Consider the following 25,621-nt stretch of genomic DNA (forward strand, 5'->3'; position numbering starts at 1 on the left):
CAGTCTGTAAGAACTGGCTTCTTTCTCTGACCCTTGTATCACAAGCAGACGTGTTGCTTTTGTGTGCTGTTTCCTGGCAACTGGATGCGATAAGGTCTTTTGTGGAAGGGAATTCGAAATCGCGTTTCTTTTAGCAATTATTCTGGCTTCTGGCTTTTAAAATAATTGCCATAGGTTAATGAAAATGAAATAATATCTAAAATAACAAGCTGACTCACATGTAGACTTCAGTGTTAGGGATTGGAGGGTTCATTCAAGTCTGAGGTTTACCTGCAGTTATTCTGTGGGACACTATTATCTCCTGCATAAAGAGCTTTGTTCTGGTAGTAGTTAATTGCCAGCTTCAATAATTTTGCAAATTAAAAGCAAATTATCTTCAAATATTTTTTCCCCCATACATTGGTAAGATTGCTCAGAGATTACCATAATCAGTTAGTTTACTATAATTAGTGTGTGATTTTCAGACCACTTTTTTAAAAACACACTAACTTGATTGTCGGCAAGTGAAAAGACAGTTTTATACATCTTTCACGAGTGCAATTTATTTCAAATAGTTTTGTTGACAGAGCTGTTTTAACTGTGTTCCTGTGTTTTGTCGTGCCTGCTGTTGACAAACTGTAATCCCATTGGTCAACACAAAAACAGAAACAGCTGCTTAGAGCTGCTGATAAATGTTGACTGGCACAGGATTGAAGAACAGGTGCCAGGAGTCTGAGATCTTACTGTACCTGGGCTTTGCAGATGAGAGGAGCATGACCCAGACTAACCAGTGCCAAGTGTAATTGGTCCCATGGGCCAGGATATATGCAGAGATGGCTTTGACCTTTTTAACAGTCTAAAGGATGGCCTGGATGTGACACATTTCCCTTGTCCTGTGCTTGATGTTTTGAAAGCTTTTGAAACTTAAATTAATCTAAATCTAAATTAATAAGTATGGATCAATAGCATAGGGTGGATGATGATTCATTTTCTGAAGTAAAGTTTTAGGGGGTGTACTTCACATCTATTTCTCAGCTATAAGGCAAAATAAAGTTAGTTGCATTTCCATGCTGTTACACTTGGGCTGAAGCATATTTCATGTTTCAATTTCATATTCATAATAATATTGATGTGTTACCATGCAATTTACACTGTTAAATGTGTTATTGCCTAAGATACTTGATAAAATTAAATAGTTTAGCTACAAAAAAGAATGATCCTTTGAAGTAACTTTTTACCCAACTACAATAATAAAGGCAATTTACCTCAATCTGGCATTTCATAATACTTTTCTAAGAATTCGCAAAGGGAAAATTTGTAATGACTACTGGGGTTGACTGCAGTGAGAAACCTACTTGGATTATTTGTCTTGGTTGGAGCATTATTGTACTCAATTTGCTTTAATGAAGTGAAATATTTGTTTTCCTCATAGTGCCATGTACTTTTAGCAATTTTGCAGATACTTAAAATATATCTTATCTATTTAATATATAATACATTGTATTTGAATTATTTGCTATAAATCAGATGCACACAAAAACATTCAATGAAATTACTGCATGGTTTATTTAAAAAAGCCAACATTTCTAAAATTATACAAATCTGAATGAATCCCCAAATATGTTGGGGGCATATCATATTTACCCTCAAATTATGACATTATTTTATTACTGTTAAAACTAAAACTAAAGTAGTTGCTTTTTTGCTAGCTACAGTAAACAAAAACAAAGTCATAGATTTGTGCCCAGGTCCCTGATAGGTCCTGCTTAAATACAGCCTAATTTTCCTTGGATAACTTGAAAAGAATGTCGGACTGGAGTCTTTGTCATGAGATTTTGCAATTTGTGTGTATTTGGTATAATTTGAACAATGAACAATTTAATTCAAAACGGATTAATGTAGAATCTCCAGCCTGGGTTGCAAATTATTCATCTTGTTGTTTAACATATTTTCATGTTTTTTTCTGGCAAAGAAATCTAGAGGATCAAAGAGTTTTATCATACATTATCTGCATGACAATGAACTGGATTTCCTAAACAGCTGTATACTAACTCCTTGAAAGAGAAACTGTTCATATGAAACATATATTATGTCATTATGTATTTTCAACTGCATTTCAACAAGGTGCTTTTAATTACAAGCAATATTTCAGATGTAGGTGATAGTACAGTGGATAGTACTGCTGGTATGTGGGTGGAGCACGCAGTTTCGAATGGCTGTGGAAAAATAGATCCTCTTGGTTCCATCAATGCTATTTTTAAATAATATAGTAATAATATTGTAACATAATGTAAATATAATACAAATAATAAGTATATTAAAAAAGTATTTAACTGTGTTGCAGTTGGTCTTCACAAATAAATATTTAAATATCAACATCAATTAAAGAAAATGAGTTTCAAAACAGTAATTTCCATGTGGTTGTCATAGAAACCTGCAGCACCATATATGCAGGATAAAAAACTGGTTGTATAGCCAAGATAAAATTATTAATAATAAAAAACAATTCCCCTGTGACCAAAAAGAGAAGTGGTTTGAACCTTGGAATCATTCAACAAGAATTCAAGTCAGTACCAACTGGCAGTGTATTTGAAGCAACTGCTAAAGCAAGAGACTAAACAATCTAATACCTAGTCTCCCAACAAAGCATAACCCAAACCACTCACTGTGTACTAGAAGCACACAAGGTTGTATGGGTGTCTAATATAACTGAAGTGCAAGCTAGAAAAAGCAAACCCTGAAGTTTTTTAATCTTCATTTTTCCATGACATCATCTGAAAGATTTGTAGTTAAATACAGTCTTTGGACTGTTTCATGCCATTTCTGTCAGAAAGAGGAAGAACAGACCTTTGAATTCTATAGAAAGAATTTGAATGTTAAAAATTGAACTGTAGATCAACACTCCCGAAATGTGGCCCCAGATTTAAGATTTCAATTCACGTTTTGACTGTGGTGTGGGTGAGAAATAGCTCTTAAATAAATGTGAAAAGTAAATCTCAAAAGTATATTTTACAATGGGCTAGTTAAAGCTTGATATTGGTCACAAGTTGAAGCAGACAGCTTTATTACCTTTCAGGTGGGTAGGTGCGTCAGCATGCATAGTCTGCAAAGGAACAAGTAATAGGTTTATTCCATGCTGAAAAGAGAAGAGAGAAAACACGCTTCGACTGTGAAGCCTTTTTCAGGTGTGAGGGTCCAATGCTTCAATGCTTCATACAGTTTACCATATTTGAACAAACTGCAGCTGTGCTGTTCACACACCTTATACCTGAAAAAGGCTTCACAGCCGAAACATTGTGTTTTCTCTCTTCTCTTTTCAGCATGGAATAAACCTATTACTTGTTCCTTTGTTTATTATCTTTCTGTGTGAAACTGAGTGTTAATGTGTTAATGATAAACAAATCAGTGATGATAACTATTGGTGGAGAATTGGTCTCACCATTTTTACAACATTTTTTTTTTACATGATACAGCATTGACATCAGTGACTAAAACAACAGATACAGGGTAGAATATACCCTGGACAGGACACCAGTCCATCACAGGACACAGACAGTCACATCAGGGCCAATCCTCCCAGAAGCCTTCCAGTCTACCAGTCTTTGGACTGTGGGAAGAAACCAGAGCACCTGGAGGAAACCCACATGAACATGGTGAGAACACACAAACATACAAACTCCACGTAGGTACTGTAGCATCACATGTCTGGAATCGAACCCAGTGCTCCATGGCAGCCATGTTAACTACCACACCACTTTGCTGCCCCACTTCCATACCAATACAATTCCCGTAAACAGACTTATGTAAACCTTTTTCATTTTTTTGTTTACCCATTTTCTACAACTCTGACAGAAGCAAGATTCTTCAGATAACATCAGTTTGTTTACAGACTTACTGGCATACAGTAACTTTGGGATAATGCTTCATATATTCTATTTGAACAAACTGCAGTTGTGCTGTTCAGTTCACAGTTTACAACAGCTCTTTCATCATCTGAAGATAATTGTAATTGATGGGTTTATCAGTTTTACGTGATGCCTAACTGTGTCAAAAGCTATAGCTGCTGCTGCTGCTTGGAAGTATTCCCTTCTACGTCATAACTAATGGTTAATTAGGCTTGGGTCTTTCATGTGTATTTCCTATCAGTTAGCACCACTGCTGGAGTGAAGGGATGGTGACAAGATACACCATGCAATTTCATATCCTAACTGTTGTTTCCTTCTCTAGGCCAATGCTTCTATGCAGTGTGATTAAAATTGGTAAACTTGTGTCTTTTATACATGTAAATATCAAGTTCAAGATCACATTTTCTATGAAAAACATACTGCCACACTTTTCATGATTGCATAGTTGGCTGGTAAGGGATAGTGGGCAAAACTAACATAAGGACTTAGTAAATAGTACTGTACATAGTATAGCAACTTATCATACTCAAACAAATTAATTTGTCAGCATTACAGTTTTAGTAATTAATGGTGAAAAAAATATTTTTTTTATTTTTTACTTATTACAGTATAGTATTGACTAACAGATTACTTTTATTTAACTGAATAAGTAGAATAACATAATTGTGTCCTTGCATCAACTAAAACTTATGTGAGTGTGATAAGGTATAGTTTATATGTTGTTTTGATTATACTCATACTGTAGTTTAAACTTTAAAATAATACTGGTTCTGTAAACACTTACTGTACAGAGTTTCATATAAAGCATAGCTACTACTCTGATAGATTTATATTTATTTCATAATCAAGACTCTACTGTATGTATAACACAATTGAGTATATTACCTCATTTAGCATTCCACAATTTGCTGTTGATTTCTGTTTTAATTCTTAATGTTTGTACTAATTATTCATTTACCATGGGAGACGCTTTTGTCAAAAGCTCCTTTCAGTTATTAGAGTGTGAGCTGTGAATTAACAAAAGCTGCTACAGTCCCTTTTCAGTAGATCCTCAATTTGTATGTCTTACAAAGGATGAGGCACAGTGTGCCAATAGTAACACCTTGTAAGTCAGTTGCTAGCTATAATGTGAACTTGTAACAAGCCCATTTGTCTCATTTTGGAAGGTGTGATATTTCTTTTATAGCTACACATGAAAGAAAAAAAGAATGTATTCAAAAATCAAATCCTAGCATTTCACATTTCAGTCAAGCAATATTCATATGTTCTGAGACATGGAACATGAATGTTGGTTGTTTTCATTTTAGGCCATTGTAGTTTGGAGTTGCCAATTTTCACTTTACATACTGGCTAACAGCAGTGACTTTTGTTGTACACGGGAAGAATGAGGGTGGATAAACAAGATAACAACACATGCTGCAAGCCCAAGGCATTGATTGATAGAGTGGTATGTCTATCACAGGTGTTTCTGCGTGCCTGTATGAAGTTGCACTTTGCCAGAAAGCCAATCTGACTGACTAATCCTAATTTCTCAGTGGCACCTGAGGAATTTCAGAAACTACTGGTCTAGAAATTTGACCAATCAGATACATGAACCTGCACTCAAATCAACCACCTTTAATGGCTGAGCCACTCAGGAGCCACAGAAAGCCGGTTTATTGATTATGATCCATCCATCTATTTTCTGACTTCTTATTCAAATTTAGGGTCATGGGGGAGCCAAATATTATCCCATCAAGTAATAGGCACAAGGAAGGATACACCCTGGATGGGTCTCCAGTGCATCACACAGTACACACAGACAAATACCAGACATACACACTTACACCAGGGTACCATGACACAATTACCCAGAAGCCATTTATCCTACCAGTATGTCTTTGGACTTGAAAACTGAGGTACAGTATTTGGCAAAAACCAATGCTAGCACATAGGAAACATACAAACTCCAAGTAGATAGCAAATTGAACCCAGGGCCCTGGGACCACGTGGGAAAAATGTTAACCACGGCACCAGTTTGCCACCCTGATGGGTATTATGATAGTGAAAAAAATAGTACTGCAGGTATGTTTTTCTTTCCAAATTTAGATGAACTGTGTGGTTGTATAGGAGTTTGGAAATTACAGACCTGTAAGGTCTTGTAAAATATTTCAATTAGATTTTACGTACAGTATGTTTCTTTTTAGGCTGAAAAAGGTAATAAAGGCATAAATAACATTTAGAGTGCATATTTAGATATTTCTGCACTTCCATCATGTAATATAATAGTTTTATTTATGATGTCTGACCACAGCTGGCACAGTTGGCACTTTAACCAGAGATGTTGAGGTTGTAGGGATCATCCAATGCTCTGGGCAATGAGTTTTAAAGAGTGAGCATTTGGGAGCCCCAATTCACGCATTATCTGAAACGAAAGCTCTCAATAAAGGCTCTATGTTTTGCAAACTGTTGATTCTGACTGAAAAATCTATTTTTTTCTAAACTGGAAAAAAAATGTTTATTCTAAGTTTAAGTACAAGTAAAGTTCAGTATCCTTCCTCACCCATTAGTAATTTTTCACATTTAGTCATGTTTTGTTGTTCATTAGATTTGTTGTTTGTTGATTCATTGTTATATACTATTTTATATATTTGCAGCTTCTTTATTTTTGTGTAGTTCATATTAGTTCTTGAGAACATAAAGGTTTACAAATGAGAAGCTAAGTTAGTAGCTAATTGGTCCAAGGAACTTATAGAGCTGTTTCTCAAAAGAAGGTAGAGTATTACCTTTAACTAGGTATCTTATTCTAGTCTCCCTTAACACATCTAACACAAAAGTGACTCGTGTTCTCAGTTTTAAATGTATTTCCTCATAGCTTCCAATTGTGCCATCTGGTTCATGTTTCATTGTTGATCCTGAAGAAATGCTGTGCCTTTGAAGATTTTGAAAGGATGCATCAGGTACCCTCCTATTCTTTTTTATTCAAGACTAAAATATTCAGTTATTTAAGCTTGTCAATGTAGGACAAACATTTCAACTCAGGGCTGTATCTGGTTGTTGTTCTCTGGAGAGATTCCAGAGCAGCTATATCTGTTTCTATCCTATTGGCTGTAAATGTATACAATACTCTAAATAAGGTCTTATTAGCATATAGTACATTTTTAGAACATTATCTCTTTATTTTCTATCAACACTGAGAACTAAATATCCTAATATTTTGTTTGGCTAATTTATTGCAAAATGTATTGTATCAAATAATCACCTAATAATTTACCTTCTTCAAGAACAGTATTTCCCATCTTGTATTTACAGTTTATGTTTCTTCTACCTGCAGAAGGTAATATACTAACTACCAGCCTTAATACATTAAATGTCATCTGCCAGGAGTTTGAACTTGAAGGTTATTGAACTTTCTTTGGAGCTTCTCCATTGTTTGCTAATTCTACAGCATTTTGGTAATATCTGAGGATCTGACTAGTTTACTTGTTGTATGCAAATGTAGACTGTTCATATAAATTAAAATCAGCAGATGCCAGTGGTCTTCCACTAAATTGAACACCTCAGTTTTAGAATTCACTGCTTATCTGTACTCTCCTTTAACCAGTTTTCATAATAAAAACCATGGGTACACACATTACATTGAATGTGTACCCCCAACAATCTATTTATATTTTTTGTGCATAACTTGTAGTTGTTTGGATGCAGGTAGGATCTGAAGATAGATTTACTCTTCTTGTCTCTTCTAGACAAGAATATTCCAGACCTGATGCTGCTGTTGATGATCCAGGTCTGTCTTAGCAGCAAAAATGAATACTTCAGGTCTGGTGATATATCTGGTGAATTGCTTTGAATGAGTCTTTATTACATGTACTTCAGTTCTTTCACTTTTGAAGTCTTTTAATGGGAACCACAATGGGTGGGTGGTATTGAAGTGGAGACTTTGTGGGGTGTAGAAATGTCTCTTTTCTGCATTGGACTTCTGTTCAAATTAAAATAAACAATGGTTCACATGAAAATAGTGTAGCCGGGTAATGGCAGAAGTGAGGGAATAAATAGCATTGTAGAAAGATCAGGAAATGTGTGTGAGTGGATAACATATTTCATATGGAAAACTGAACAATGCAGTGGAGTAGATGAAAATAATGTTACTGAGAAATTACTTAAGTAACAGGGTTATTAATAAGACCGAGAAAATGTGTAAGAACAAAATCTAACATTTACACGTGCAGACAGTGCAGTATGTGGCTGCAGCTGAGGCTCATTTAAAATGCAGTTATAAGAAGGACTGAGAAACAGCTTAAGAGAGATCCTGGAGAGAGGCAGATCACAGAACCTTAGAGAGGGAGAGGAAGCCACTAACCATCCATATGGCTAGCTTAAAGGGAAAGACACTTGCATCTATAATAAGAGTAGACTGGTTTAAATATTGGTTTCAGAGGGTAGTCTACTCAGGAATAGTTGGCTCTGAGGCCAGCCTAAGAGGTCCTAGTGCCATCAGTTTAGGTGCTAGGTTACATAGCAGACGGAGGTGTAAAGATTTAAGTACAGGTAGTAGCAGTCTCGGTTGCTGAAGTGTCAGACAGTTGGTAGGGTAAAGATGGTGGAGTGGTACTGGCAATAACAGGATCAACAGAGAGAGTATCCTGTTACTACAGGTCAGGGTTCATTTTCTCTCCCTTATACCCCACAAGAAGTTGGTTAACATCAGATGGTAGGGAGCAAAGAGATCAAGGTTCTCCAGTAGGGGAATATTAGGTTCTACTGTATGTTAAAAACTCAAGAGAGGCTTTGAGTAAGGGAGAAGTAATTGTTATTCAGTAGGTCATTAATATATGCTCAGAGTGAATGAGAACTAGGTTCTCAGTTATGGAGGTGGAGTGGATTAGGGGATATCCAGGAAGGCAGACTGAAAAGCTGAGTGGCTTTAAGAAAAAGGATCAGAAAGTGGAGAAAGAAAGGTTAGCTCACTCCAATAGTTGGCTTCAAGGGTTAGAAGTTCTGGTCTAGCCAAAGTAAAAGGAGCAGGATACCATCCTAGTGCCATATTTTAGGAGTGAGGATCTCCTTCAAAAAATTAAAGCATGTCTGGCAGCTCAAGTAGGTTTAAATACTACAACATGAGACCAACCCTTCTCTGCTCCATGCGAGATGAATGTTAAATACAACAGAGTTCCCAAACTCCGGAGGAAGATTAAGGCAGGGTTTAATCAGGTAGATTGAAGAAGTTACAAAGTTCTGCTGTAAGCGGGAGGCGGCTGTCCGAGCAGGGAGCTCTGATTCCGCAAGTGAAGAGTTAGGGATGCTGCAGTAAGTAGTAAGTCCTTTGAGAGCAAAAGGCAGTCACAAAGGAACTTACCCTCAGTTGGTTACTGAAAGTGTAATAACCCTGGTTACTCAGCAGGTAGCCAAGTATTTTTCAGAAGGAAACCAGAAGTCAACAGACTAACCTTGGAGGAGGTTAAGGTTAGTCCAGAGCAAGATTACAGGGAAAAAGGCTCAGAATGTTAGAGCTATAATACACCGTGGTGAGGCAAGAGAATAAAACCTAAGGCTGGAAATATGTGAGCGAAGGATTAAGGAATTATATCGAGTGTGAAGCTCAAGGGGAGTGAGATAAGGTTTGGTTAAAGAAACCATTCACTAGTTCGTTATACAGTTACTCATACTTCTAACCTTTTCAGGTTAGCTGAGAGTTTCCATGAGGGGGAGAAACAATAACATCAGAAACTCTATGAGGATTGTATGTCTGATAACATCAAGCATAGGTTCTTTCCCAAGGTTATACCCTGGGTATCCCAGATATATGTAAGGACAGGACCATTGTAAAGAATCCCAGAAACAGGCTTCACAAACTCCACAGTCCTCAAATTTGTATGTGTAAGCAAACTTCAAGCAGATGGTGCAGAATATGGCAACTGACTCAATTTAGATCAGATGTTACAATAAAAATACATCATATCTTATGTGATATCATAGTCCTGTCTCAAGAGTGCCATATTTATTTGTGGGTCTCATCCATCTCAGATCCTAATGACTTAATTGAGACAATTAAGTGGGTGATGTATTCAAAACAACTTTTTTTCAGGTTTTAATAAGGCACTATTTGAAAGGTGACTCTAAAACCCACAGGAACCCAGCACTAGTGGACCAGGGACCTCTTGTCATGCATCTGATCCTCCAGAATAGTGCTATTTAATATTTCCATCAAATTACATTTAATAGAAACCAAAAAATTTAGTTTGTAAGTCAGTGGGTATTAATCCTATCTTGAGTTACTTAATGGTTTCGTTAGTGGCCTGTAAACAGCATGTTTTGTTTCCTTAAGTACAATTGATAGAATACTGTATGGGCTTGGAGATGTACATTAAGTGCTTCTAGTACCTGTAAGATGTCTGCCTCATCTATGGTAATAATATTTAATTTAGCCTTCATTGCAACATTCTTTTCTCTCTCTTTGCTTAGCAGTTTTTCGACTTCTTAAATTTTACTTTACGTTCGCAGCTGTTTACCTTTGTATGGACCATACTTTACATGATCAATATGCACAGCACCTTTTGGATCTTAACCTGCCTATTTTGGATTTTGTTTATTCTTTGGATTGTTCTACCTTGACTAAAGGGAGAAAACAAACATATTGTTATAGACTTGCGGACCCATCTGCATTTATCACTTACAGTGCTCATGAGAATAAACTCCAGCAACCACCACTTTGCAGCTTCATTTACTTAAACATTTCCCTTTACACTAAGCTGTTCATATTATTTAGGTGTTATCCACTATGATTTTTCCTTAAAACACTTATAAGTTCGTAGAATGCATTGCATCTGCTTGCAATACTCTAAAATAGATGAATATCTGTATAGCATTCTCTTTATTGTATTGGGACCTAGCTTATAAATCACTTTTGCTAAACTCAAAAAGATTTTTGTTCTTTCCCAATGTGTGGCATTGATCTTTTTTTTAAGTGCATCACCCATCTGTGTATGCCTGAAACTGTATCGCATTCAGCCATTGTTCTAATACTCTATTTAGTATGTCTTCAAATTGAAAATGCCCCTACATTTTAAAAATATATTCCAAATTATAAACACATTTTGTATGGTAGAGTAGTTGAATGGCTATCCATGGAATAGTGTGTATTCCAGAATCAAAAATCCTCATTATTCATGTTTTAAATATTGCGTAAAGGGTGAAATGTTTAGGTGTAATTATGTTTCTCATTTCTTGTATGTTGCTATTGACGTCCGTGCTGTTATACATTCTGTGTCTAAGGTAATTACATTTTACTTTGTATTGATTTTGTTGCATGACCTTTGATATTCAGCAGAGCTCCATAGCTACAGGCAGCTTGTAAATAACAACATGCTTGTAAATTGGCATTTTGGATTTTTATTGTATTTTAAAGAGAATTTTTCTGTGATTAAAAATACAGAATCTTCAGATATATTTTGACGAATACAATTTTGTTTTTCCATTAGTTGGTTAAATGCTGATCTAGTTTTTATCTTCTTTTAATCTATAAATGTCTTAATGCTGCCATAAAAAGGCCAGTGCATTGTCTGAATTTGTGATTGTTTCTTTTGGTTGGCTATACAGTATATGCTTAAATGGAAAGACTTTTAAGAGAAATGGAAGTGTGAAAATCAAATACCAAGAACCATTGGAAAAATATATAAAGAGAATATAGCCTACTCATCCTTTCCATCAAGGTGAACGATTGGAGATAGGAATGAGATACAGTACCTGGGATCATGAACGCTGCACAACATTTTGCTGTTGGCTATATGTTGTCCTAACATTCACCCTGTAACCATTTCTCATGGTGTAGTGTTTAACGTTCTTCTTTCTTCTTGTTCCCTATTGTACATGTCATCAGAAGACAGGACAGGAACATTCATACACAACACCTTTGCTACAAGTTTCATTCAGCTATAGCTTTAGCAAATGCACTTATCAGGACTTGCAATAAGGAGTGCAAATATTGTTCAATGAAAAATCTGTTTAATACGTTTAAGACTTAACTACTATTTATATGATTTCTGTTGGTTCATTTTTTAACCACAGATGCACTACCACACTAAATAATTTGAAACTGAAAATTCACCTGACAGTGACAGTTCATCTGACATTGCCAAATAAAAAGTTACCACAGCTTGGTGGTAGAGCTTAGAAAATGGTGTGTGAACATTTACTTAAGATTTCAGACGCATTTTTACACATTTTCATGTTCTTTAAGAACCAAACCCTTTTAGTGGGAATACACATTTAGGACCATGCATTTTGAGGCACAGTTTTGACTTGCTTGAAACAAAATGAATAATATATCTCTTGAGCAGTTTGGAGATTTGAGTTATTTTTTCCCCCAACAATTCAGAAATCTTTTAATCTTTTGTTTTATACAAAACATATCAAGCATTTATTTAAAATGTTTCATATTATAATTTAAAAAACTATTTTCAAAGTGCATATTCATGAAAGCTTTATTTTTAAATATTGGGGAAGATACAAAACATTCTTTGACCTTCCTGGTCTTGATGCATTCGGTCTATGAAAACAAAAAACATTTTCTATGATAAAACAAGGTTTAATATGAGTGTGGTTGATGACCAGCTCTATGCCTATCAACACAAGAGAGCAATTAGCAATTAGCTGGTAAGGTTCTGGACTTGTCGGTTCAAATTCCAGTTCAGACACTGCTGTCTTGAGAAGGTTACTTCACCTAAATTACTCTGGTTAAAATACTTAGCTGTACAACTGGCTACAAAAGTAAGTAAGATTTGGACAAAACCATCTGCCAAATAAATTAATAGGGCCTGGATTAGAGGAGCAGGAGTGATAGTGTGGGGTTTAGCTATTGCTGAGATTCATTTGAGAATATGTTGTTCAGGATCTTCTAAATGTCATCCACAACAGTCTATTTTCCAGTATGGCAATGCACTACCCAAAATACCCAGGGCTAAACAGGCATGACTTTATCCACATAATTTTCATAGTTACCCAATATGATATGAAACATACACCTATTTGTGTGAGTTGGGTTGTTATTTTCAGCAGTAACATCCTAAACCATAGGCAATTGCGGAGTTTTAGTTTGAAGTTTCTCAACTATTAGTAGGCATCTGTATCCTGTACATGTTTTTATGATTATCCATTTTGTTACAGCCAATCCACAACTGTGTAGACTGTTTTCTTTTTTGTATCATATTGAAAAACTAAAACAGGCACTGAATGGCTCATCTAAACATTCATGGAACTTAAATGATTTCAGTCACATATTATTTATTTTGTGTCAGTATATAAGTAGAAATCACCAACAAACATTTTGTTTTATAATATTTAAATAATAATTGTAATATAAAATTACAAAACTGCAATGCAAGAAATGACATGCAGATTACTTCTTCTAAGATTTGCTTAATCATATTATTTAGTCCATATATTAGGGTCTGGAAAACTGGACTGAGAATTTTCAAGACTGAAAAAGAACTGGGGTTGTTATTGCAGAAGCACTATGTGAAATCATTTTGTACAAAGCTATATACAGTAAGTTGTCCTGGTCAGTGGGTATCCTCTCCCTGTCATATAGCCATACATTCTGTCTTTTCATTTAATGATATCCCAAACATGCTCGCCTTATCTTGCTTCTGCTGACAACTTTCTTTTAGATAGTGTAAGTCTAAAAGTCAGTCCATTATTTTTACGATATTGAGTTTCATGTTCTTTTAATGCTATTTGCCTAATTTACATTAAGTATTTAACCAGATGTGTCTTTTTCTGTGGAACTTTGTTAAATACGTTGGCACTTCTATGCATTAAACCTCAAAAACAAATCACTGCATTGCAATTTCCATTTTGGCACTTCTATTTCATTTGCTTTTTAGCATTGTGTTGTTTTCTTTACTGTGACTCAAATCAATATCAGTATAAGTACAACTACTCCCTTACTGACTGGTGCTCCTGCAATTTGAGAATTCAGTCTGGTGGGTGTAATGGTGCATTTACTCAGCCCAGCAATGAGACATGAGTTGACTCAGAGCTCAGAAGTGCTTTGAAATTTTCCATCTCAATAATGTGCAAAAGCTAATTATCAACAGGTGACAAATAATGTTGCAAAACATGCAAGAATAGCAGTGTTGCTATTGTTGAATTTTATGGATTTTTAACCACACAGCACGCTATTTCAAACCTGATCACTCACTTGATTAGAAATAAAACTACAATATATTTTGTTATGGGAACCTTCCTACGTACAGGGAGTGCATGTAATAGGAAAAGAAAAACAAAATGACTGAAATCATAACATCCTTGACATTTTCTGCTAATTTGAAAAGGAAAAAACAGTTTTTTAATCAGGCCAAGATTATTAAAGAATATAATCAGGTCAGTGCTATCAACCCATTTATATTTAATGAAAGCAGTTCTCGTGGCGATAAATGAATAACAATGGTGCACTTTTTATTCCTACTAAGAACCTTAGTTTATAAAACTGGAATCTGAACTGGATTAGTTTGGATATGGAACTCCACAATGAATTGCTAAAGTTTCTTGTAACAATCTTTAAATCTGTGTAGTTCTTGCAGTCAAATAAGCAATAAATGGTACTGTATGTTGGTATTTTATAAAAACACTGGAAAAATACATGGTAAAACTATTATAATGGCATCCAAATATAGACTTGGATTCCGTACACCACAGCCAATACCAATATTCTATTGGCACAGGCCCAAAGCATGCTGGATTGTGATTTAACATAAACCATTCTGAATGACACTATTCAAGCCCCCATGCTGTAGTTGCCTTTTCAGCAACAGTGTTTGTAAAAAATGGCAAATTTAGTTTATTGAGGCCATTTGCTTAAGTGAAGTTTACAGCCTCCAGGGCAAAAAAAAGCTGAAGTCTTTTAGAATTCGCTTTGGTTGTTTTTTCATGTTTTATAAGCTACAGTTTGTGAAGTAGCAATGAGAGACTGCTTGCCATTCTTGTTGGGTTCAAGCTAAGATGGAACTGAGCAATTAGGCTCTGGGGGAAAACAACAGTAACAACAACATGGAAATGACTTGCTGTATTTCCCAGCCATCTGGAGTTTGCTGGATTAACTGTAGAGATCCATAACAGTATTGTGATTGTTCATTCTATCAATATTATACATGCACATCATAATGTATGATGTATGGGATTAAGTCTAAACCAAAAGAAAAGATGATTTCCCTATGTTGTCTTTCAACATTATTTTAAAATGACTATTACTGTATGTTACAGCACATTTAATTCTAGTTCACTAAATAATACAATTAACCAATGATTTGACAATGTACAATTTGACAGTGTAGACACTTTTACAAGGTGCGTGTGATGTTTTGTGTCTTTTGTTTCTAAGTTCATATAGTGCCTTTTTGTGCAAAGAAATTCCTACATCAATCTGCACATACAGTCCAATTAAGGTAACAGTAAAAAAAGACTAATAAAATGGCTGTATACCCCACAACAATTGCATGTGAATATGTAGAAGAAACAGGATTAGTTTGGTTTGGTTCTGTTGCAGGCAAAGTTGTTTTTAAAGACAGTAGTGCATTAAACCCCTGCACATCTAAAGACTTTACTGGTATGTAGCGGAATTTGTCACAGTTACTATACTGTATATAACTTTCATAAAGACTGCACACTGTAGTAAGCAAATCTAATGCTTTATAACGGCCTATAAAGCTGATGTTTCAGCTTGTTACGAAATAATTTCTAACTCTCATTTAGATTTACACGTATATATAATTGTTATAGAAATTACATTAATGTATTCATACCCTTTGAAAATGCTTACAAAAGTTGACACACTTGAACATGTTCAGTGATATGTCAGCTTGTTCCACCTACTGCCTTCATGAAGCCTTCAAAGCTTTGTAAACTACTTAAAGCTAAAAGCTTGTTCAAGTCATTAAGTAAAATTGCCAAGACTTTCCATTCTTTGATGTGGAAAGTAGGGAATTAAGTCAACTATTTAAATAGTGTTTTGACATGATGCATTTTTGATGTGTTGAAAGGAAGACTACTTTGTGGTGTTTTGCTTGGTCCTTTAAATGAAAAACTTTTAGAACTGGTTAACTTTCAAGTCTTTCAGAATCAGATGATACATTTTTCGTATGTTTCATTTTACTCTTTTTTGTGCAAGAACTTTGTGGTTGAGTTATATTCTCATGAATTTTGAGAATGGACATTGTAACTGTGAAAGTCTCTTTTCTCCCAGTTCACCACAAGACCAAAGTCCTTCAGGTGATGGAGGATAGACAGCCTATACACTGCCAAATAGGATCTCGAGCAGATGAGAAATAAGTCACCCAAACATTTGAGGACCCATAGGCCCATCAGGCAATAAAAAGCTATTGTAGGATTGCATTTGTTCATTTGGAAAATCTACTAAGCACATACTGTAATAACAATAAAACATATTTGGCTGACCAGAGACCTTCCTAATGGCATGTGATACAAAAGAACAAAACTCCATGGCAAAGCAGAAAAATCACCTGTGGTTCTTTGCAAAGGGGATGTGGAAGTTTGCATCCTCTGAGTTGATGTACACAGATCAGTCTAATTCTGAACACACTGGAGGAAGTGATTCATGGACACCATGCAGAAACGTAATCATGAGAAAGGACTTGATCTGAGATACAGAATAGGAGAATATCAAAGATCCAAAAGTTGCAACCTCTTGGAAACCAACAAACAGAATTTTTGGAGAACTGATTTCAGGAGTAAACATTTTAGGATAGAGGCAGCCCACTGTGTGACAACAAATGATAGCACTCCAAGGTAATGTTAAGGTCCCACAGATTTGTAGTCTATGGTCTGTGGTCAATGACCCAGGGAAGATGTTCTGGCCAGAAAGGGTGCTGGGCTTGTGGTCAGGGACCAACAGGGAAATTTAGGGTCTGAGATGGTGCTCATGAAGTCTGACTCAGTCAGTGTCAGGATAAACTAAAAGGCTAAATGCAAATGGTTCTGCCTCCTAGCCAGGGCCTGATGCACACACTTAGTGGCAAATAGGTGACTTGAAGCAGCAGGAATCTGTGCAGGGGTCTGTAAGTGTGCTCCAAGAAATGGTGCAGAAAAGGCAGGTAGAAATGACCTTTCAGGATGTGTTAGCCTGTCCCAGTCTAAGGTACTCGATGTTGTATAGCATGTTCCATGAGGTTAACTTACCTTCTCACTATGTCCAGTGGCTGAAAGAAATGAAGGAAGGTGCAGCTGCTAGAGAAACTTCTGAAACCATCATAGCTATAAGGTACAGTAGCTACACTTTCCAGCAAAGGAGATAGCAGCAGGGCAGTTGTGTTTTAAGTCACAGAGGGTGAATTTCAAGCTCACAAAGACTCCTATGCTGTCAGCATGAGACCAGTGGGTTGGTGGGGACCAGTCATGACCACAACATGGAAACAAGTTTCAGAATTCCTTGAGACCTCACCACCACAGCATCCAGGCTCATGTAGACTGGAACAAGGGCCATTGGTTGAGATCAGAGTGTATGAGACCTCACCAATGTTGAATAAAATCACAGCCACAAAACTCTTGATGGTGTGGAGGCTGGAGGGGAGATTTGAAGTTCTCAAGATCTACTGTAAGAGGGATATGGGTGGAGCTCACAGCTAAAGTGGACCACAGGCCAGAGATGGGATATCCTGTGGCCTGAATTTGTCTTTGGTTATCAGCCAAAGGCAAAGACAAAAGGTTTGAGAATAAGGTTTCCATATGAACAGGGCTATCAAGACATGGAGTTTCTGGTGAAACATAGTTTGAGTGTCAATACTGGAATTAGAGTCATAGAGACTTGCAGATGCACAAGGTTTTGTTCTTTAAGTCAGTTTATATCAGTACCTCAAAAGGACCAACTGATTTTTCATTTATGCTCTCTTTTAGATACATTAAACAGATATCCCAAAAGAGCTTAATATAGGTATGAATGGTAATCAATAATGAAGTGACTTGTGGACATACAGTACTGTACTCCTTTAACATGCCCATGTATCAGAATTATTTGCCATTTCTCAAACAGAAATTGTTGTTCCTTTGTTCCTTACAGTAGAATTAGACACTAAATTTGTAACAGAGTGCTGCAGTTTGGGGAACCCAAGTCATAGTTGGCAATGTAACACAATCCTATCTTAAACCCTTTATCTCTAGGCTGATTAACTCAGCTTTTACCTTGTTGGTTCTGTTTTTGTTGGTTTTAATATGTGAAATAATTCTCCACATTTTAGTTAATGTTAGTAATTTCATTTCTGCTATGGCTTGTATTGATCTATAATTTGTGATTTTCTTCTGCTAAGCTTTCTTTTGAATCAGATGCTTTGGTCTAGCGAACACAGCTGTCTTTGCTACTACATACCATAAATTTGTGTCTGCCTCACTCTGGGTCCAAATTCCCAAACCATTCATCAGCTGTCTCATGGCATTCTGGCAGATAATTCCTGCCTTCACCAACAAGACCATACTTTTGGTCTAAAGTTAATTAGCCATGCAACAAAATGAAAAAAAAAATAAAACGGCTGGATGTTTATTATTTCCAAGGTCATCCTTTGCAAATATAAAGTGCCCTATTGTTATTTGCTAATTTACTCACCATAATGTCAGAAATGTTAGAATAAAATATGTCTAGACTTGAAGTACAATCATAATTGTTACAAACCCTGCAGACATTCGTTTGATGATTTCATGCAAGTTTTTTTTTCTCTGCATGTTTTTACTTTGTTCTGTAGTTTAAGTAGAACAATTTGAGAATTGTATATGTACAGTACTCATGCTGACTTTTGTTTATATATATAACAACAGGCAAACATACAAAATTTTCTTATACAAGGACTGAACTCTATAATATGAAACAAGTTTATTGTTTGCATATTATAGCTGTACAAGCAGAAGTATGCTTGTCTACATAATTCAAAAACCAAAATCTACCGTTGGTTAATTTATTGCAGACCTTCTTTTGCAAGTTAACTGGTGCCAAAAATGATGAGCACTGTTTCATTTTGCATAGCTTCATCTACACATCATCCACGGGTGAATAAAAGCCAGATTGTGTAATAATTACAATTTCCTGATGTTTGGCCAGCACTTCAGACCAGTTCTATCCATCTTCATTAATTTATGTACAGACTTGCGTTTAAAAACTCCCTTTAAAAGCTCACATGGGACAGCTTAAAACAGATGCTGAAACTTTTACTGGAGTGAAGATAAGAGGCTTTCTGCTCTCAATTTTTTCTGCTCTGTTGTGGTGCGTGGAATTAGAACTTCAGCACACGCCAGTGTCTCTAGTTTGGCTACAGTAATTTAGTATTTCTACCTGAGCAATCCTTTTGAAACTTGTCAGAGATCTCATGAACAGTTTACGCTGGGCCAGTTTTTTGCTCTGGCTTCAGCTTTCCTCTCAGGCAGTTCTGCTGGGCATTGCTTACAAGTGCCTCTGTGATGTGGCCTCTATGGCCTTTTTTACTGAGCTGTCAGAGAGAGAGGGAGGCTCTCCAAGCTCCAAAGGACTAACCTCTGTGCTCACAAAAGTGTGCCAGTAGCTGAGGACAACTTCATAAGTTTTATCTCAGGCTCTGGAGTTGCATCCAGGGAAAGGGTGCTTCTTTTCTACTTTCACTTTAAATGGAAGATAATGTTACTATCAAGAAGAAGCTTCTTCACAGACCCATCTTTAGGTAAGCGAACTGCAAAGCATTTCTGAATCGGGAAAGCATACCTTTCCCATTTTTTTCCACTCTTGATGGTCCAGTAGCACAAATGAACACGTTAAGGCTGTTTAATGTAATAATTAATCCCAGAGCTGCACTTTCTATTGCTTTATCAGGCCACAACTAGTGTCATTGCTGAATTTATATTATTGGGAACCTTCTTTCTCTTATAACTTATTTTTTTATTGATATTTATTCAGCTTTGTACAAGAATGTAAACACTTGCTGACTATAAGTGTCCTAATCTTTTATGGTTAAAAGGCCATTAGATGTGGAACATTGTTTTCTAGTTTACTTAACTGGCCATTATTTCAGGCAGGTTTCTAATGTCTTTTAGCGTGTAGAAATTTTAAAAGGGAGCAGCTGTCCAATAGGTCCAGCACAACCCGAACATTATTTTTTTTAACGCCTAAGGTGCATAAATATTTACCCGTCCTTATTTAATGTACCACGTTTTACTTCAATACTCCCTGACAAAGTAGCAGTACTTGTAACTTGTAACTGTACTTCATACAAAACAGAAAAGTCAGAGGATTTGTAAATGCTTGGTTGTGGAATTTCTATGTTCTGTTTAAGGGGACTACTACTGGTTACTGTTTATGGATAGTGCTGTAGTATTTTCCAAATGAGGAAACCAGCTTTCCTCATGTGGGATGTTTTCCTTGATCTGGCTTGGTGCATCTGAAGAGATCTTGCTCCGCTCAGACTCCTGAGATTGACTTTGAAAGCTGACTGCTGGGAAGCCTGTGTGGGAATAGGATTTTTCTGGCACTTGCAGTGAAGAGTCTGTGGTTGGAAAAGGAAATAGTGCTCATGCTATCTGTTGTTTATAACAAGTGACATCTCAAGCACTACTTAAATTCCCATTGGACAAAACTTGATGACATCTGCAGTGTATCATGGTTGTGAGTTTGATATGATAAACAAACTGGCTTTAGATGTGAGGCCTTAGAAAGAATTTTACAACGTTGCCTTTAAACAAGAACTTTCTATCCAAAAGGACCTAATTAAAACATGGTTAACATTTAACTTTTCCATTGAAGGTTTATTTTTGCTTTATGTTTTGGAGCATGTTGGTATGTTTGAAAAACATCAAATACAGATAGATGAATGCACCATTTAATGCAAATTAGTATACAGTACATCTTGTATAATAGTAGCCCAAGGGCAGTAATGATAGGGTTGAAATACTGTGTATGTTTTGTAAATCCTGACATACTGTATACAGTAGCATAAAAATGCCTCCTAAAAATTGTAATAATACTTTACTACAGTTTGAAACTACTTAAAATATAAAAATCAGAAGGTGGAGATTTAATTTAATATTTAATCAATTATTTTTTGTGTCTTTGTGTAAATGCATTTTAAAAATGAAAAACCATGCTCTGGTTGGAAGGCATGTGTAAAACAAATATTTTCCTGCTGTAAGGTAAAAAACACATTGAAATCTTAAATGGAGACAATCATTTGTTCCTTTGTTGCAACATTTTCATAGGAAACATATTTGCTGTGCTGTTACAATAATGTAACAAAAAACAGCTGTTTCACAGGGGCTCAATTGGAGATGAGAGTTGTATTATGGGTTATTGTAGTAGTCATTGTTTACTTGTGTGGTATAGTGTTACACTACACAATAACAGTAGGTAATTATGTAGTGGGTTTTGTATTAACATTTCTTCTAATACACAACAAACTGTTTAAAATAAATAATTAATATTTACATAAAACATGGATTAAAATAAGGTTATTCCTTATTATTTTACAAAGAAGGAAAAACTGTTCATCTTTGTTATTACTTCATTTGTGCATGTTAAATAAAGTTTGTAAATATGGGATTGTTTCGCTTTTCATAATGTGAAACGAACAATTTTGAAAATTCATTGTCCTTTTAGAAATATTTACACAAATGAGATAATGACAGTTTACAGTTCCTTTTAAACAGAAATCTTAAAATTTCCCCCCCAAAATCATTTAATTTCCAAGTAGAAGTATTACTCTTGCATATAAATAATTGCTAATAATAAATATTAGCAATCTCAATATAAGTATTGATTCTGAATACATTTCTACAGTAGATTCCCTGTTTTGCTATATTTAAAAGTGCATACAAGGTATACATGTATATTATCATGTGTGTAAAAAGCACTGCAAGCATAAACATCTCCACATTTGTCCTGTTTTCTTGTAGAAAATATTAATCTCATCCAAGATCATTGCTTGTTATGAAATACAATTAAATGAGAGTTCAAATATGAAATACAGTAAGAGTTCAAATTCATGTTCTTATTTAGCATTCAGTATGGTTCATTAGGGAAATGGGGAGAAGAAACTGTCTGCCAAGTAGGTTAAGTTTACTTGTTTCAGATTCGTTTTTGCAACTAAACTGCCATGAGTGGTACATTTTTACTAGGGTCTGCATATTTTGGATTTGGTTAAAATCCCAGTTTTGCATTTTTCGCTTAGCTTAAATTCCCATAAATGGTATCATTCTGGATTTGAGTTGTAAATGAAGTAAAATGCTTCAACTACAAAGGATATTGAGTGGCAGCTCAGTCTTGCCTAATTGCAGATTTTATTACAGGTTTTTTAACGATCCATCACAATCTCAAATCGAGGTTTAATTATTTTAAGCACTTAATTAAATACATTTAAGAACTTAATCAGTTATGCAGTGTATTGTACATTTTTAAACTGCAGACAATAATATGTAGTTTATATGTACTTTTATACTCTACGTTTTGGGCTGGCAGTGCAGGTATTTCCAATGTCAGAGATCGTGCATTTGTGCATTCGTGCATGTGTGACTGTAAATGTATGAGGTAGGGGTGCAAAACATAACCCTCTTAGTCTGTGCATCTAATTATGTAGAATTTAATAGCTTTCCCTCTAAAAACAATATGCTGACTTACATTGTTTGGATTATTGTCTGCAATCTGAAGTTGCTAAATAAATCAAGACAGCTGCTGAGAAATACAGCTGCACCACACATTTTGGTTGCCATTCTCAATCAAAATCTGTTTAAATAGAGGTCTGTGGGGCTGAAAGACATACAAAAGTTGGAGAGGTTCTTGTTTACTAGAGCAATACATTGATTTTTACATTGGTTTTATCTCATGGCTACAGTAGGTTTTTTATTTGTCTGTGATGGATGTACTTTGATTGCTTTAAAAATTGTTATATTCAGAATATGTTCCTCTGAAGTGTGATCTCAAAGTATTTTGCATTATACATTATGATTCGCTTAGGTGAAGTTGTTTAGTTAATCAGTGTACTGTTGTATCATAAGAAGGCTTAAAGCAAAAGCAGAGTAATTATTGTTTCCCTTATCAACAGAGCATAGAGGAAATACTGTATGGGCCCATATCACAGTCCTGACAATTTAAGTCATCTAAAAGCTAGGAAAAAAGATGTACATATGAAAAACTGAAAATTGTTTTGAAACATCTCTTTTTGTTAAAACGGCTATTTGTATTGTTGAGAGAATCAAATGTTCTATTTTGTTTGATTTTGCATTTATGTCTGTCTATAAGAATCCATGCACTGAACTGGGCAGGTATCTTATAAGTGAATCATTTTCTATATTATGTGTGATAGCTTTTAAGCAGCTTGTGGGAGTGTTTGTGAAAGTGCTATAGAACTGTGAACTATAAACAAGATGGCTTCCTTTTTTAAATGATTTTAGTTCTTGATTTTGGAGTCACCCTTAAGTTGCAATGATAAAATGATGTTATTCCTGCCTTTCAGATTAAAACCCTACCTTTAAATAATGGGTATATTCTTGGTAAGGAAGTGTCTTTTCACCAAATAATACCCCTTATTCATTTGTGTTAAAACGTAATTAAAAATAGTTTCAAACAAATACCTGTACAAAGATGCTTGGAAGGTGTTTCTACTTTAATGTGTAGTCATTTTTGGATTTATTGTAAAGGTTATGTGGATTCGTATTTGATTTAAAGTATTAAAAGAGATTATTTAGCTTATTTTGCTTTTAAAAAGTAAATTTAAAAATCATTATTAAGCAATTAAAAATTGTCTCAAAAAGATGTACTCAGAGATGCACTATACCTGTATGTGAGAGAAAGATTCTCTGCTGTCTTCATAGTTTAAAAAACAGTTGAAAATCTTTCCTTTTTTATTCAGCTTCCTTTTTATTTTTTTCTCCCAATTAACTTGTCGGAAAGCTGCATTTCCTTGGAAATGGCTGCTGCAACCAAGAGTCTATCCCAGAAGCATAGGGTACAAGGCAGGACTAGACCCTGGAAACACCTGACAAGTCCATTACAGAGAACATAGCCACACAGGGACAATACAGACACCATTCACCCAGCATGTCTTTGGAACGTGGGAAGAAACTGAAGCACTCAGAGAAATCTCACACGAAAATGGAGAGTATGCACATTCCACACAGTGAAGGCACCCCACTGAGGAATTGAACTTGTCTGACTCTTTTCTCCAGTATCTTTAAATGGGCATGAAATGAAATGTTGGTGAAGACATGAGAGAAAGGAACAATTCTACCTTGGTTCCTTTTCATTTCTGGTTAATTATGGTACTGGTGTCAGTCACACAGGTTGGTCTTCTGCATTACCTGTCAGTCTGAAAGTCATGCTATACTGTATATCAGTGTTTTTTCACTTTTTCACAATTATGGTCATCATAACATTCAAGTTTCCAAACTATACAGTAGTGTATGTTGCCACATATTTGTTACAAATACAAATACAACTCGAGGTGCTACTGTAGCTCAGAGGAAAACTCAAATTTTAAATTTCCCCATTAGGTAAAAAAAATACTTAGGAGAAGAATAATTAATTTTTTTCATAATGACATACTTTGCTTTTTCACTGTTCTTTCATGCCATTGAATGTTTTTATTTTACTACAGGTACATCAGTATTAGATATACTAGCACATTACTATGCCTGTGAACCTCACATCACTAGACAAATTAAAACTTAATATTAAGGATGAAATTATGGGTGAAAAGTAATGAGTTCTAGACTCTTAAACTTTTCAGAGACAGGATGCATACTGATGATTAAATGACGATATAAAACACAAGGTTTGTGCGAGTACTGCATTTTATCCAGATAGTACTGTTCAAGTATTGTTCTCTCCTAAAGCAGCAGAGCCTGACATTCTGTGTCCAGGATGAATAATTGTTACTGGAAACTTTGGAGGTTTATATCATAAAATAAAATGAGCATAATATTTATGGCATTACCCAGAAAGCAAAAACAGAAAAAAATAATCTTTGTAGAAAAGTGTGTTTATTTAGGCTGGATTATTATACTACTGGTGGGGCTAAGTCTGTCAAAAACAGGCAAGATATATGTCATTAAGAGTTAAGTGTATGGCAAATGTCTGTTTACTGTTGCAGTCAGCTCTGATGTTTTTTTCTAACAGAGGCGTGTGCTGGTAGGGTTCGGCTCTAGAAATCTAATGTCTTATAAACTAACTGACTTGAGAAATTACAGTTCCAGTTAAAGTGAAACCGAAGAGTAGTATAAACTAAGGAGGTACCCCTGAGCAGACACAAGGGACTGTGTTCATAAAGTCTACTTACAGGGCATTGAACTTCAGACATTGTAAAGAAAAGAAACATTGGAAAGAAACTGGAATTTATTTGCTTAAAATATTTTTGGTTTGATCTAGAAAATATTCACAACTACAAAAATTACTTAAAATAACGTGATGCATGAAGACAATTTAAAACAAAAGCCCTGGTTAATTAGTAGAAAACAGTGAACATAGATAGGGGGTGTTGGCTCAGATTGGAGTGATATAATTAGAGCAGTACTACAGGGATGTATAATAGGATAACTGCTTTTCCTATTTAGATTCAGAGTTAAATTCTGGTATGGTTAGTAAACTAGCTTAATGTGCAGGTGATACCAAATTAGGAATATTAGCAAACACTGTAGAAGCTCCAAATGAAATTTAAACTTAAGTCATATAAAACATAAAATTCAGAACTGGGCAGACACATGACACTGAATGACATTTAATCTACTGTAGATGTGCAGGGTGCAGATCC

General features: G+C 35.4%; 1 protein-coding gene across 2 annotated transcripts in view; it reads left to right on the forward strand.

Annotated features, from left to right (window-relative positions):
• pde1a (phosphodiesterase 1A, calmodulin-dependent) overlaps nucleotides 1-25,621 on the forward strand; it is a 116,460-nt gene that overhangs the window by 59,712 nt on the left and 31,127 nt on the right. Inside the window, exon 1 of one of the 2 annotated variants that reach the window (XM_015359073.2) lies at nucleotides 19,411-19,552. The exons of the other annotated variant lie outside the window; for it this stretch is intronic. Coding sequence (XP_015214559.1) covers nucleotides 19,500-19,552 — 53 coding nt within the window. The 5' untranslated portion in view covers nucleotides 19,411-19,499. Of the gene's footprint in view, nucleotides 1-19,410; nucleotides 19,553-25,621 lie in introns of those variants that run through there. 2 annotated transcript variants of the gene reach the window in all.

The sequence above is a fragment of the Lepisosteus oculatus genome, chromosome 12 (genome assembly GCF_040954835.1).
Source record: "Lepisosteus oculatus isolate fLepOcu1 chromosome 12, fLepOcu1.hap2, whole genome shotgun sequence".
In the NCBI taxonomy this organism is placed as follows: Eukaryota; Metazoa; Chordata; class Actinopteri; order Semionotiformes; family Lepisosteidae; genus Lepisosteus; species Lepisosteus oculatus.